Source organism: Lipotes vexillifer, unplaced genomic scaffold, assembly GCF_000442215.2.
Source record: "Lipotes vexillifer unplaced genomic scaffold, Lipotes_vexillifer_v1.1 scaffold532, whole genome shotgun sequence".
NCBI lineage: Eukaryota > Metazoa > Chordata > Mammalia > Artiodactyla > Lipotidae > Lipotes > Lipotes vexillifer.
In genome coordinates this window covers 1368564-1385560 of record NW_006798027.1, presented here as the reverse complement: position 1 = coordinate 1385560, position 16997 = coordinate 1368564, and the positions used below count along the sequence as shown (strand labels likewise).

General features: G+C 39.9%; 1 protein-coding gene across 1 annotated transcript in view; it reads right to left on the bottom strand.

Moving 5' to 3' along the window:
* The window catches only part of ADAMTSL3 (ADAMTS like 3), a 371609-nt gene that overhangs the window by 105629 nt on the left and 248983 nt on the right, over positions 1 to 16997 (bottom strand). Inside the window, 2 exon segments of the mRNA XM_007470069.1 lie at positions 793 to 922; positions 15648 to 15937. Coding sequence (XP_007470131.1) covers positions 793 to 922; positions 15648 to 15937 — 420 coding nt within the window.

Sequence of the window (16997 nt, the reverse complement as noted above, 5' to 3'; positions counted from 1 at the left end):
GCGGTCAAGATCATAAAGGTAAAGGATAGAGAAGAGAAAAAAAAATGGGGCCTGGATTGTGGAAGGTCTTGTGTGAGAGACCAGTGATGTTGAGTTATAATCCTCTGTAGACAGCAACACGCAGGGATAGAGGAACAGGGGGAAAACCTACGCTTCCTTCTGATAAAATTCCCCAGGATCTTAAAAGGACTTGTGAAAGGAAGCAGGTTAACTTTTAAGTTCAAACTTTCAGACCAAGAAGACCAAAAATAAGTCAACCTTGCCTACTCTTTGGGGCCTGTAACATTACACCCCATAATCTGAGATCTATGGTAAATCAGTAGGAAGGTAAGAACACACTGGTGTGAGTTCTAGGTAACAAACAGGAGATCACTCAGTCATTCAACAAATATGGATTGAGCACCTACTGTATACAAGTACCAACTCGACCTCAGATCCTGTGCTCTTGGATGTGGTTTTGGGCAAAGAAATGTTCTTGAAGAGACAGGCAGGAGACAGAACAAAACTGCTGACCTCATGGTTTTGTCAGCAGCAGGCCAGTTCATGTTCATTCATGTTTGATGCAAACGAAAGTCAGACAAAAGGGGTTTCCTCCTGAACGTGGCAGTATCTGTGCATCTTAGCAAGAATTTGGCTGGGGCATAACTTGAACAGAGAAGGGAGAACTCCGACGTAGGCCAGGCTGATCTACTTTGGGTGGACCCACCAGTCTCAATGCACACACGTGTTTCTCTGCAAGGGAGGGTGTTACCATTCAGACGGTGTGTCCTGGGAGCATGAGACAGCACATACCTGGGTGGGCAGGGTTCCGTGTTACAAGCCTGACTCATTGCTGGAGGACGGTGGACCATATCACACAAGGAGTTGTTGACCGTCTGCTGGGTCTGGATGTGTAAGCACACTGCAATGGCTTCTTGATAGCCTGGAGGTTGGAAAGAGAAAAAGTGCAAATGACAGAATAACTCATTGTGGGGTAAAAAGAAAACAGGGGCTTGAGACTTCTCGTTCTTAAGCTACTGCCCTTTTGACCATATTACGTGGCTGCAGGCTGCATTTCAGGGTACACGTGGAGCAAACGACTTTGCATTTTGCAAAGTCTCCCAGTCTTTGATATTCTCTCCATCACCTTTTAAACTCAGTCCCTCTACTGTCCCTCCCCCAAATATACTTACTTTAAGACATTAAGGAGCATCCCGACTCCCCATCCACCTTCAGACTGACCTGCATTCCAAATATACTCAAAGCTAGGAGTTCCCTCAAGTGAATCATCAAAGTGTTCCTTCCAAACATATACAATAATTTCCCTAAGAGGAATTTTCATATCAGCTCCTAAAGAATAACACTTTCTTTATATCATTGAATATGTGCTAAATTTGGTGTATAACCCTTGTTAAAATTTTCATTAGAGTTGGAGTTCCTGTTCACTAATACTATCATTACTAATATTTTTATTACTAGCAAAAACAACAGCAATGCCTCCCATTGGGAAAGTGATTTGCAGTGTATGAAGTGCTTTCAAATACACTATTTGAGCCCACCATAATCTTGTGAGGTCAAAAGAATGGTATCATTATCTTCATTTTATTAATTTAATCATAAGGAAACAGTTGAGAGAGAAATGAAGACCGCAAAAGAGTCGTAGATTCAAAACTGAAAATCAGATTTCCTGCTTCCGAATTCAGTGGTCTTTCTTTTGTACCCGAGGGATTCCAAAATGCAATACAGCCAACCAGCTTCCCTGTTCGAATATGAACTTTCACAGGCACATTTTTCCTTTGAGGCTAGATAGGTCTGTCTGACCCCGAAGCCCATGTCTCAACCACTCTTCTTTTTTTGTTGACACACACAAAAAAATTATTGGAAAATCAGAACTGAACAAAATATAAATGAAACTTTTGATGAAAAAAATCAAATGAAAATTGTAATAGCGACTGACTATGCTATTTGAAATACGCAAATGTATTCAGTTTCATGCAAAAATGTGTGTTCCATTATGTTATAAGATTGTGGTTCTTTTTCCAAATGCCATGTTTCAATTCAACCATTTTACAATATTTCGCAGAATGCAGTACAGGCCAAAAGTATGTATAAAATATGTATTTGAGATGTCCAGTTCTTTTCACTAAATTTTCTTTCTTCAGTTGTAATCTTATGCTCCCATCCATGGCAGGATGCAGTCTTAAATCTCCATGCATCTTCCATGAACCTTTTTCTTTTTTTAAATAAACAGTGGCTATCCTGAAATACAAGGAGACACTGCTACAATGTCACACATTGGTTTCTCACCAGCAAATGTCAAACTTTCTTAGTGATTTTACAGGGACATAGATGTTCATTTTCTAGCAGGTTTCATTTCTTTTTAATCTGAGAAAAATTCAGTTATCTTTCACATATATTTTAATTTATAATCAAAATTATTTAGAAACTACACTTAGAGACTATTTTGAAATGTTTTCTAGAGATTGAGGGGGTGAGTCTGAAAGCATCAAAGTTAACTCATTTTAACCACTTTGATGGAATTTCACAACATTTGTGACAAATCTTTGGGTCTTAAAGAAACTTTACTCAAAAAAATATAAAAGTTTAATAGGCGATTTAGGATACTTATTGAGGTAGAACGCATTTTCCAAAGACGGCCACGAGAATATCTCCCTTCCCACGTACTGGGCCTACAATATGACTTCACCACTTTTCACTTCAAGAGGTTTGAGCAAACCTTTATCCTCAAAAGTAAAAATTATAAAAATAAGTTTACTTCATCTTATACTTAAAATGTGGATAGTAATCACAAATATGCATTTAGAAGTCATAAAATAAATCAAGTGTTGAAATTTCGATGTAATTTTTCTAATGAATTCCTTTGGTAGCATGAGGCAACATCCTTCACTTCACATTTGACTTCTACAGTGTCATAGTAAGAGGGTTGTTTTTTCTTTGGCAGAAAAATATCCAAAGCCTACATCAAGAAATGAATTCATAATCAAAGGGTAAAAACGCAGACTCTATGATGGGAAGCAGAGCCAATAAATGAGCTAATACATTCCCTTTTGTTGGTTTAAGGTTAGTTTGAGTTGGATTTCTTGCAAACAAATCTTGACTAATACAACATGCCAAGTAACGTCACACACACACACAAACGCCACACACACACACACACACACACACACACACACACACACACACACACCCAGTAAGTAATACCTGGCGCAATAAAAAAAGCTATAGTCGGAACCTTTAAGATGACACCCACTATTTAACATATCAAATTATTTTTCAAAGTGGGAAAATGATTTGAATAAGAAAATTATGTTGATAAAATACCAAATAGCCTTGGCCCTTAGATACAGATGTAATATGCTCTTTTTAAGCACCAGTGGAACATTAACAAAAATGGATCCTATATGAGTCTATAAAGAAAACTGCACTAAATTCCAAAAGCCAGAAATTATGCAAGTAACATACTTGACCATAATAAAGTCCAACTATACATGAATAATAAACAATTAACCCCCCCCCCAATCCAAACATTAGAATTTTTAAATGTCATTTCCTATAAAAACCCTAGGTCAAAAAGAGTGAGTAGGTTACACATTATTTGTGACAAGAAAAGAAGAGAAGAGGGAGCCTTAAAGCAACTTGAGACTAGATGAACATCTCTGGATGATGGCTTTAATATCACGAAATAGATGACTTTTTTCCAAGAAAACCGAAATTATGAAATTCACTTTAAAATTAAGACCTTGTATATAACAATAAGCAGGCGGGGAACTTGAAAATGATGTTAAAGATCCAGCCACAATGCTCCCCCCTCAATCCTGCCCCCAAGAGGGAAAAGCAAGAACTGAATTTAGACAGTTATAGACACAAATTCTTTCAAACTTTTAAAACAGATAGCATCTACGATATGAACTATTTAAGATTATTAAAAGGTATGGAAAACTCCAATTCATCTCACAAAACTAGTATAAACCTGATGACAAAAATCTATAAAAGAAAAGAAAAACATCTACTTCATATAGTGTTGCCTTATACAATGCTATACGATAGATGCGAGCCAAGGGCCGTACTGAAAAGAACAGTTAGCATAGGTTTTTCCCTCTGCTGATTAGCCAGGATGATAGAATAAATACTACTATAAACTCCCAGGTAATGGAAAAAAGCAGAACCATAATAAGGTACGGACCCAGAGGAGTGCCATTTTGGTATGAAAATGCAAGTTTTATAGCACTCCAAATAGGTGAGTTCCTTTTAGGAGCCAGATGAGAAGACAGCTGGTAAAAATTAAGGACTGTTGAAAGCCATCTGGCCTTATGAAGGGCATCATAAACATCACTGGAGCCTGAAAGGAAGTGACCAATTATATCAAGAGTAGCTGGAAGAAACTACAGCTAGAGGCCTGTTATGATTTGAAGGGATTTGAAGAGAACAAAACAGCTATTGCTGATGTACCATGTCGGGAACACATCTCCATAGGAAGGAAGTATGCTAAAATGAGCCCATAGTGGGCCAAATCAGCTTGCAGTCCTACTTTCCCATTTGCAGGAAGGCATTCTTGTACTCCACCACGCTCAATAGATGATACCTACGTGCATCAATATCATTCATACATGCATGGAAAACCCTAAATTAAATACTAGCACACTGTAATCAAGTCAAAAGTATAATAAAAGAATACTACATATGACCTCAAACAACTGGGCATTCACATACCAAATCACTCACACACAAATATCCACACACACTCAAACAGAAACAACCAGATAGGAACTTCCTGCAATCAAGCAGATAAACCCACCTACCCTCACATCCATCCTTGCCTTTCCCTTGCCAGTTTCCATTAGGAGCTGCTCCTGCAACTATTTAAGACTGAGCTCCACAACCAGGCTATGAATTTCACTCCCTTGCATCTTAGGACACTTCTTGACACTTTGCCTTTTGCTTTCATTCTGGAAATTTCTCCTTGCTTTTTTTTTGTATGTGTATATTTATTTTATTTTATTTTACTTTTAATATCTTTATTGGAGTATAATTGCTTTACAATGTTGTGTTAGTTTCTGCCGTATAACAAAGTGAATCAGCTGTACATATCCATATATCCCCATATCTCCACCCTCTTGCGTCTCCCTCCCACCCTCCCTATCCCACCCCTCTAGGTGGTCAAAGCACCAAGCTGATCTCCCTGTGCGATGCGGCTGCTTCCCACTATCTATTTTCAATTGGTAGCGTGTATATGCCATTCTCTCACTTTGTCCCAGCTTACCCTTCCCCCTCCCCGTGTCCTCAAGTCAATTTTCTACATCTGTGTCTTTATTCCTGTCCTGCCCCTAGGTTCTTCAGATCCATTTTTTTTTTTTTTTAGATTCCATATATATGTGGTAGCATACAGTGTTTGCTTTTCTCTTTCTGACTTACTTCACTCTGTATGACAGACTCTAGGTCCATCCACCTCACTACAAATAATTCAGTTGCGTTTCTTTTTATGGCTGAGTAATATTCCATTGTACATGTGCCACATTTTCTTTACCCATTCATCTGTCAATGGACACTTAGGTTGCTTCCATGTCCTGGCTATAGTAAACAGAGCTGCAGTGAACATCGTGGTACATGACTCTTTTTGAATTATGGTTTTCTCAGGGTATATGCCCAGTAGTGGGATTACTGGGTCATATGGTAGTTCTATTTTTAGTTTTTTAAGGAACCTTCATACTGTTCTCCATAGTGGCTGTATCAGTTTTCATTCCCACCAACAGTGCAAGAGGGTTCCCTTTTCTCCACACCGTCTCCAGCATTTATCGTTTATAGATTTTTTGTTGATGGCCATTCTGGCCAATGTGAGGTGACACACTGTAGTTTTGATTTGCATTTCTCTAATGATTAGTGATGTTGAGCAACCTTCCATGTGTTTGTTGGAAATCTGTATATCTGCTTTGGAGAAATGTCTATTTAGGTCTTCTGCCCATTTTTGGATTGGGTTGTTTGCTTTTTGATATTGAGCTGCATGAGCTGCTTGTATATTTTGAAGATTAAACCTTTCTCAGTTGCTTCATTTGAAAATATTTTCCCCCATTCTAAGGGTTGTCTTTTCGTCTTGTTTATGGTTTCCACTGCTATGCAAAAGCTTTTAAGTTTCATTAGGTCGCATTTGTTTTTGTTTTTTTTTTTTTTTTTTTTTTTTCTTATTAGTTATCTGTTTTATACATATTAGTGTATATATGTCAATCCCAATCTCCCAATTCATCCCACCACCACCACCCTACCTCTCTGCTCTCCCGGGATCCTCCCGAAACGGGGCACGAACCCGCGTCCCCCGCATCGGCAGGCGGACTCTCAAGCACTGCGCCACCAGGGAAGCCCCGCATTTGTTTATTTTTGTTTTTATTTTCATTTCTCTAGGAGGTGGGTCAAAAAGGATCATGCTGTGATTTATGTCATAGAGTGTTCTGCCTATGTTTTCCTCTAAGAGTCTGATAGTGTCTGGTCTTACATTTGGGTCCTTAATCCGTTTTGAGTTTATTTTTGTGTATGGTGTTAGGAAGTGTTCAAATTTCATTCTTTTACATGTAGCAGTCCAGTTTTCCCAGCACCACTTACCGAAGAGGCTGTCTTTTCTCCTTGTATATTCTTCCCTCCTTTATCAAAGATACGTGCATGCGTTTATCTCTGTGCTTTCTAACCTGTTCCATTGATCCACATTCTGGCTTTTGTGCCAGTACCATACTTTCTTGATTACTGCAGCTTTGTGGTATAGTTTGAAGTTAGGGAGCCTGATTCCTCCAGCTCTGCTTTTCTTTCTCAAGATTGCCTTGGCTATACGGGGTCTTTTGTGTTTCCATACAAATTGTGATATTTATTGTTCTAGTTCTGTAAAAAATGCTATTGGTAGTTTGATAGGGATTGCACTGAATCCGTAGATTGTTTTGGGTAGTATAGTCATTTTCACAATGTTGATTCTTCCAATCCAAGAACATGGTATATCTCTCCATCTGTTTGTATCATCTTTAATTTCTTCATCAGTGTCTTATAGTTTTCTGAGTACAGGTCTTTTGTCTCCTTAGGGAGGTTTATTCCTAGGTATTTTATTCTTTTTGTTGCAATGGTAAATGGGAGTGTTTCCTTAATTTCTCTTTCATATTTTTCATCATTAGTGTATAGGAATGCCAGAGATTTCTGTGCATTAATTCTGTATCCTGCTACTTTACCAAATTCATTGATTAGCTCTAGCAGTTTTCTGGTAGCATCTTTAGGATTCTCTATGTATAGTATCATGTCATCTGCAAACAGTGATGGTTTTACCTCTTCTTTTCCGATTTGGATTCCTTTTATTGTGGCTAACACTTCCAAAACTATGTTGAATAAGAGTGGTGAGAGTGGGCAACCTTGTTTTTTTTCCTGATCTTAGTGGAAATGGCTTAGTTTTTCACCATTGAGGACGATGTTGGCTGTGGGTTTGTCATATATGGCCTTTATTATGTTGAGGTTGGTTCCTTCTATGCCTACTTTCTGGAGGGTTTTTTTTTTTTTGGCAGTACATGGGCCTCTCACTGTTGTGGACTCTCCCGTTGCGGAGCACAGGCTCCGGACGCGCAGGCTCAGCGGCCATGGCTAACGGGCCCAGCCACTCCTCGGCATGTGGGATATTCCCGGACGGGGACACAAACCCGTGTCCCCTGCATCGGCAGGCGGACTCTCAACCACTGTGCCACCAGGGAAGCCCTCTGGACGGTTTTTATCATAAATTGGTGCTGAATTTTGTCCAAGGCTTTTTCTGCATCTATTGAGATGATCATATGGGTTTTCTCCTTCAATTCGTTAATATGGTGTATCACATTGATTGATTTGTGTATACTGAAGAATCCTTGTAATCCTGGGATAAACCCCACTTGATCATGTTGTATGATCCTTTTAATGTGCTGTTGGATTCTGTTTGCTAGTATTTTGTTGCAGATTTTTGCATCTATGTTCAGTGATATTGGCCTGTAGTTTTTCTTTTTTTGTGACATCTTTGGTTTTGGTATCAGGGTGAGGGTGGCCTCATAGAATGAGTTTGGGAGTGTTCCTCCTTCTGCTATACTTTGGAAGAGTTTGAGAAGGAGAGGTGTTAGCTCTTCTCTAAATGTTTGATAGAATTCGCCTGTGAAGCCATCTGGTCCTGGGCTTTTGTTTGTTGCAAGATTTTTAATCATAGTCTCAATTTCAGTGCTTGTGATTGGTCTGTTTATATTTTCTATTTCTTCCTGGTTCAGTCTCAGAAGATTGTGCTTTTCTAAGAGTTTGTCCATTTCTCCCAGGTTGTCAAGTTTATTGGCATATAGTTGCTTGTAATAGTCTCTTATGATGCTTTGCATTTCTGCAGTGTCATTTACAACTTCTCCTTTTGCATTCCTAATTCTGTTGATTTGGGTCCTCTCCCTTTTTTTCTTGATGAGTCTGGCTAATGGTTTATCAATTTTGTTTATCTTCTCAAAGAACCAGCTTTTAGTTTTATTGATCTTTGCTATCGTTTCCTTCATTTCTTTTTCATTTATTTCTGATCTGATTTTTCTTTCTTTCTTTCTTTCTGCTAACTTTGAGGGGGTTTTGTTCTTCTTTCTCTAATTGCTTTAGGTGTAAGGTTAGTTTTTTTATTTGAGATTTTTTTGTTTCTTGAGGTAGTATTGTATTCCTATAAACTTCCCTCTTAGAACTGCTTTTGCTGCATCCCATAGGTTTTGGGTCATCGTGTTTTCATTGTCATTTGTTTCTAGGTATTTTTTGATTTCCTCTTTGATTTCTTCAGTGATCTCTTGGTTTTTTAGTAGTGTATTGTTTAGCCTCCATGTGTCTGTATTTTTTACAGATTTTTTTCCTGCAATTGACATCTAGTCTCATAGCACTGTGGTCAGAAAGGATACTTGATACAATTTCAATTTTCTTAAATTTACAAAGGCTTGATTTGTGACCCAAGATATGATCTCTCCTGAAGAATATTCCATGAGCACTTGAGAAGGAAGTGTATTCTGCTGTGTTTGGATGGAATGTCCCATAAATACCAATTAAGTCCATCTTGTTTAATGTGTCATCTAAAGCTTGTGTTTCCTTATTTATTTTCATTTTGAATGATCTGTCCATTGCGGAAAGTGGGGTGTTAAAGTCCCCTACTATGATTGTGTTATTATCAATTTCCCCTCTCCTTGCCTTTTAAATGTACCCGTCATTAAATGACGGCACACTCACACACCTCTCCCTTAACCCACTGTGCCTTCTAGCCTTCTACTTCTCTCTGTTTTCTTTATCGTAAGTTTTGCCACAAGAAAATCCAATCCATTCATCTCCATTTCATCACCTATCACTCTCCTCTGTCCTTTCAAGTCTGACTTCGTCTCCACCACTCCATGGAACTGAACCTGTAAGTCCTCAGTGACTTCCCCTTGCTGGACCCGGTGCTGATTCTCAGTTTACCTCACTTCACCTCTCAGTGGCCTCAACGCAGCCGACTCTGGTTCCCACCGCACCACTCCCCCCTGGTTTTGCTCCTATCTGGCTGACCTCTTCATTGCATTGACATCTGTGGCTCAGTATCCTCCACCCAGCCATCGCATGCTGAATTTCCTCAAAGCTCATTCTTAGACCCTCCCCACGGCTCACAGGTGTTCTCTTCCTGAAGATTTGCATCCATGCCCCTGGCTTCAATTCTCTCTGTACACAGATGACTCGTAAATGTATATTTCCAGACTAGATCTTGCCACTTTGCTTCAGATTCACACATTCAACTGTCTCTTTAGCATCTCCATTTGGAAGTCTAAAGGCACTCTAAAATCATTATGTCCAAACTGAAGTCATGATTTCTTTCTGCCAAACTGGACTGCCTGTCGGCACTCATCATCTCAGAAAAGGATCTTAGGACTCAGACCTGCCACCTCAACCCCACTGGCCCACTCCACTGACAGACTTTTTCCCTTCTTAACATCTCTCAAAGTCACCTGCTCACTCCACCTCCATCATCATCACCACTCCAGCCTAAGCTCTTTCCTGGACCAGCAAAAGCTTCCTTGATGGTCCCTCTTACATCTGCTACGAACCCTTCTAATCCCTTTTTTACAATACAACCGGACTAACCTTTTTGAAATAAATAAACATTTGATCATTAACTCCCACTTTAATGACTTGAATGGCTTCTCATTGATCTTGGGATAAAGACCCAAATCAACACGGCCGGTAAGGCCTTAACTGTCTGGCCCCTGCATTCCTCTCTAGCATCATCTCACATTAAACTCCGTCTTTCTCAGTACCCCAGCTGTGCCTGACTTCTTCAGCTCCTGGAATGTCCCATGTGCCCTCCCATCACGTAGGGCCCTTCCACATGATCTTTTTTCTGCTGGAAATTCTCTTTGTACCACCATCTCCAACCTCTCTTTTGCTTAATTAATTCCTCATCTTTCAGATTTAAGTTCGAGTGTAATTGTTCTCAGGGAAGCTTTCCCTGACTTCCCTAATTAGGTCAAATTCCTCCTATTATATGTTTTCATAGCACCACATACTTCTTTTGTAGCTGCTATAACCAGCTGTAACTTTACATACATGTGTGTGTGATTGTGTGAGCAACACATTTCCCTCACTAGATTTGAGTTCCAGAGGTAGGAACTACTGAGTCCGTATCACCTAGCCAAGTGTTTGGCACAAAGAAACATGCACTAAATATTTATAAGCTGTTGTTTTTGAATGAAACAATAGAGAGATTCCCGCTAATGTCAAGACCAAGGCAAAGTTGGCATTATCCACATTATTTACTATCGTTTTTGAAATTCTGGACAATGCAGTAAGATATGAAACATAAACAAGATAAATAACTATTGGAAATAGAAAGAGAAAAATCATCATTAATTGCAGATGATTACTTACTTGAAGAATTCAAAAGAATGCACTCGGAAACTGTTAGATGCATTAAGGGCTTCAGCAGTTTAGTCCGATTTTTGTTAAAAAGGAGGAAAAAACAGTATTCTAATATAAGATGAATAACCTATTATTATTATATTATAAACCAATCATCCCACCAACATTTATCATATACCATGTGTCAGGCATTGTGATTAAACACCTCTCCAACATAACCTTAAGAATCACAGTTAATTTCGTTTCTTTTTATGGCTGAGTAATATATGGGGATATACGTATATGGATAGCTGATTTACTTTGTTATAAAGCAGAAACTAACACACCATTGTAAAGCAGTTATACTCCAATAAAGATGTTAAAAAATAAAGAATAACAGCTAATCCTTTCATTAATCCTAATAAGGTAGATATGGTCCTTCTCATTTTACAAAAATAAACCTCTACAAACTTAAATAACTAGCCTAAAGGGAGTGGAAGAACTAGGGTTCAAAAATGGGGCCAGGCCTCAAAGTCCATGTGTACGCTACTAGCCTGTGCTTTTAGAAGATACAAGGGTGAAAATGAAAGATCATAAATGCAACAAATAATATAAGATACCAAAGAAAACTTTAGTGAGGAATGTTTATGATGTAGTAAGTTACAAAACCTTACCAGAGGGTATTTAAAAGGTAAGCATAACTTCTAGAATGTACATGTATGTACACACACACACATACACACACACACATACACACACAACACAATGCTGTATACACACATACATACACACACTCTGGAAGATGGAAATTGAATATGTCTGCATGCTTCATACTTTTGGGAACTGAAAAAGAATTTTCTGTTGCCACTCCAGTATGAAAGCAGATTTGTACAACGTTCTTAATCATCAGCAATGACAACAAACGGATTTACTTTTATTTCTTGTATGACGTGAAGGCAAGTTAGAATATACAAATACACAATATCAAGATGTGACTGTGGGTGGGCTTCCCTGGTGGCGCAGTGGTTGAGAGTTCGCCTGCCAATGCAGGGGACACGGGTTCATACCCCGGTCCAGGAAGATCCCACATGCCACAGAGCGGCTGGACCCGTGAGCCATGGCCACTGAGCCTGCGCGTCTGGAGGCTGTGCTCCGCAGCGGGAGAGGCCGCAACAGTGAGAGGCCCGCGTATCGCAAAAAAAAAAAAAAAAAAAAAAAAAAAAAAGATGTGACCGAAAGTTTATCTTTTTGGAAATCTATAATTTGCGTATCTTATTTTTCTACAGAAAGAGGAATGTTGAAGAAATAACTATATGCCTGTGGAAATTCTACTTTCCTGTGGTTTTCAGTCACTGCAGACTTACCCTCCCTATTATCCAGGGTGAGGGTTAAAAACCCACATTCAAAACCACACATAAGTGGACTTGTAGAGGCCAAGCCTCTAAAACCACATTAAAATGGATCACAGAGAGGCAAGTATCACTGCCTATAAGTAATGGAGTAGAGACAGTAAAGCCGAAATAATCAAAAGCTGCACTCCATCAGGACAAGGACTATGCCTTCATTTTATACCCTGATATGGAGCCCAGAAGCAAGTGCAGAGCATGGAGTCTAGCGCAGAGCAGGTATCCGGTTTCCTGCATTTATAGAGGATTTTATAATCCTCCAAGCTTTCCAGTTTTTATAGAATTTAGTTATGTATTTAAAAGGAAATTTTAAGCTTGAACCCAAGAAATTAAAAACATTACTTTTTACAAAGTTAAGAAGCTTATTATAAGCGCTGACAGTTCAATCAACCCTCTCTAAAGAACAATTAAGCTGTTCGTTTTCTGTTTTGGACTGTGTGATGCCCTCCGATCCTCAGCTTCCCCAACTGTAAAATTTGGGTTAGTGGGTATCCAACGTTCATCTTAATGATATCATTCTTAATTACACAACTCAAGTCACCCTCACAAGGCTAAATTCTGTTTAACTGAAAGTTGAAAGGTCACCAAGTTGAGGGCTATTAAAATATGTAAAATGCATTCCAGATACACAAGACGATGTCAGAAATAAATGGACACCTTCCCATCAACCATCTGAATACTGAAATGCATTTCTAAGATGAGCAAGGCATTTTTCTCCTCACAATAGGCCAAAAGGTCCACAGTGCCCATAAGGATAAACTGCATTAGTCAAGTTTCACAAAAACGTTTATGTTTTAAATAGATCCTGGTCATGCTACTACTCCTAAGTATATACCCAAGAGAAATGAAGACATATGTCCATACAAAAATGTCAACATGAATGTTCAGAGCAGTATTTTTCATAATACCAAAGACATGCGAATAATCCAAATTCTAACTGATGAATGGCTAAATGTGATATAGCCATACAATGGAATAGTATTCAGTCCTAAAAAGAAATAAAGTACTGACTTATCCTACAACATGGATGAACATTGAAAACACACTAAATTAAAGAAAGGGGCCACAGAAGATCACTTATTGTGTGATTCCATTTATATGAAATGTCCAGAATAAATAGAAAGTAGATTAGTAGTTGCCAGAGGCTGCTGCTAGCAGGGAAATGGGGGCTTGAGGGAAAACGGGGAGTGATTTCTTAAGGATACAGGGTTCTTTTGGGGGGGAGAGTGTTCTAAAACTGATTGTGATGATGGCTGCACAAGTTGGTGAATATACTTAAAAACACCAAAATGTATACTTCAAATATATAAATCATATGGTATGTGAATTAGTATCTTAATAAAGTTGTTACCACAAAAAACAGAAAATCATTCCAGGGGGTCCAGGCATCCTGGAGGTGGAAACTAGGGCTGTCTTAGTGGACACTGGGAACACAGCAGATCCTAACATTTTGGCATCAGGCTCCAAAAATGAGGTCTAATAGACTCTCCCAACTGAATCAGAATTTACCTGGTCAATTTTCCTTGGGCAACTGGTAGTGGCCTGTTGAGTTCCAAGGACCCAACAAGCCATATTTTCCCATCTGAAGAGGGCCTTCCCAGTCAGGAAAAGAACTGAAGTCAAGGATGACAGAGTACTGGATGCAACAGCAATTCTATCAATGGCAGTATTTAAAAGCCTGAGATTAACACAGTAGTTTTGGGGTATGCAAGCAATAGCAGGGCTTATTTCTGCTCTCATAATGAAAGACAAAGCTCCAAGTCTCTGGTGAAAATACAGCAATGTAGTGGCTCAGAAGTGGTAGAGATAGCTGCATTTTGTAGTCATGTAGTAGAAAGTTCCAGACATCTATAATTGCAATTGAATAGGAGAACATTTTTGCATCCCAGTGACTATCTCTAGAGGGTTTCCCCAGATTCATCAAGAAAGTACTAGCTCCCAGACTGCCAAGGGCATATCAGTCTTAAGGTCTCCAAGCTATAACAGAAGACGTGGCCAGGACCCTGAACCCAGAGGGAGCAGTAGTTAGGTTTTGGGGCAACAGCAGACATGTGGCAGTGTGCAGGTAACTGAGAATTACGTGCCCGGAAGGGAAGAGACACAGCAGACATTTAGGGTGAACCAGGCTAAATTCCTGGCTAGTTGGGATGGGCTTCTAGGAACCAGGGAGAAGCAAGTAAGAGATAGAGAGAATCTGGAGGCAGATAAGGGTTCTTCTCCTAACTTTCACATGTGTACCTCCAGGCGAAAGGCAGTAGCTTAGCTGAAACCTGGGGGTAAAGCACACACCACCTCATCTGGGTCTATTGACAGGCTGGTGTCTAGGACAGGTGGGTTTACAGGTTGATTAGACAAGAAAGGAGAAAGACAGATACCATGAAGTCACAGTGATTGGATGGCAAGGATTGAGAATGCACTCAAGAGCCTGAGGGGCAAAAGAGGAGAGGCTTGGGCACAATGACTGGTCCATGAGCTCTAAGACCCGATTGGGAGTTCCTAATGGGCGCGGGGCCGCCAGGAGGAGTGGAGCCTGCTCTTGAGCCAACTGCCTCCTAAGGCAATAGCTTCCTTATCTTGTCCACCATTGGCTGGGACTGAAGTCAGAGCATTTCTAGCCATGACAGCCGGCAGGAAGGCGCAGTTAAGAGTCAGTGATAGGATGTCAGGGGCCTGGATTCCTGATGAGATGAGTCTCCTTCATGTTAGCAGAGGATCTAGGTTTCCCATTGATTATTTCTGTCTTTTTCCTTCCAACAGAGAGAGAATGACTATCTGGACTCCCACTGCCTGCTCATCCACTTCCTTTTGGATCCTGGAATGCTTAAAGCACCTTGGGGCCAACTTCCACCCCAGTGGGGTCCCCTGACTATATTACCACTTCCTAATCCTAACAGGGTCCCCTGGCTATGCACGTTACCCCACACGTACACACACACAAATCATGGTGATCAGTGTGCTCTGCACTGGTTTCTGGTCCAATGTGCAGGTATGGACCTAAATATTTTCTAAGGATGGCTTCTGACCAAGAGTTGCATCAGATAGGGCAATCCCAGGCTGCCTCAATCTGTAATTCTGTTTTATGCACAAGGTTGCCTTAACTGATCATTTCTGCATTTTCCTGTTTATTCTCTATTAATCAGTGACCTCTCGTTCCATCTCAGTTAGGCGGATGCTTAGGCCAAGGAGCACAGGCTACAGTGCCACTAGTCCTTTATCTTTCTGGAATAATCACGATGAAAACTGAAAGAAAGAAAAGGCATAGTTTTCAACTATTCAACCTTAATCTCCTTTTGACTTCTGCTAATTTGCATATTTGGCTTAACCGATTTAGTGATTTCTCAAACCATCCGCAATGCAAGACCTAACTGTCCCTTAAACAAAAAAATCACATACCTCCCAAACACGTGGCGGTGCAAGGGGTGAACCCAGCATACTCCCAGTCGTAAGTCATCTCACTGTCCTGCTCCTGCTGGGAGGCGGCCAGCTCACGGGAGGTGGGGCTCTCATCACAGGGTTCCAGGTGGCAGGGCCGCTCGGTGGGCAGCCGGGGGCCTTCACACTCTTCCTCGGGTAGCTCGGTCTCCGTCTGCGTGAACGTCAGGAGCACGCGGCACTTCACCTCTCGCACCTGAACGCCTGGCCCACACGTGGTGCTGCAGGCGGACCAGGGCTCTGGAATGAACCTGCGTGAAATGGGGGAGCCCCGGGTGGGGGGAGGACACGGGCAATCATTCAAGAGAGGCCACAAAAGGAGTGACAAGCATTCTATGAAGGAAAAACGTAACTTCATCCAGAGGGAATTCAATATATTTGGAATGCTGCCCTTTTGTTGGTGCTCAAAAATGTGTCGTTGACAAATGTTCTAACCCCGTGAGCCACGGAAAGAAATTTGCACCAGAGATACACTGAACTTTTGTACCCATTTTATAATTCAAATTCTGTGCTCTGACCTTTGCAGATCGTCACTAAAAGGTTTTCTTTAAGATCTGGTAATAAATAAACCATTGTGTACAGATGATTTCTACTCTGATTTCTTTTATAATATGGAGATGTTCACCAGTATTTATTCAAGAAATCTTTATTGAGCTTACCCTTTCTTAACAGGCAGGTTTATTAAAATGTCTCGATATTTAGGAGATAAACTGTAGGATAACAAATGCTTTCTGAAGAGTAGATGAAGCTTTAATATTCTTTTCTATTTAATATATAAATACACAAAACTTCTGAATCTTCTTAAAAATAACCCAGATGTTGCCCAATCTGACTGAATAAAGCATTTATTTCTTATCCTGAATCATTATCCACTAAATCATAGGGTGTCACCCTTTGGTCTGTAGACCAAAGGCCTACAAAGGTCAAATCCAGCCTACCTGTTAAGAATGATTTTTATAGTTTTCAATGGCTGGGGGGGAAAAAAAAGAAGGATAATATTTTGTGTCATGTGAAAATGACATAAAATTCAATGTGTGTCCATAATTAAAGATTTATTGAATACAGCCACGATCACTTGTTCACCCATTGTTTATGGCTGCTTTTGTGTTACACGGCAGAGCTGAGTATTTGCAATATAGACTGTTTGGTCTGCAAAACCTAAAATAGCTATTATCTGGCTCTTTACATAAAATGGTTACTGAGTCCTGCACTGAATTTAAAACATAGATTCAACAGGGACATATATTTTAAAGATACTCTGAAGGAACATTTGCATCATAGGATATTAACAAGTAATAGGCTGGAAAGAGT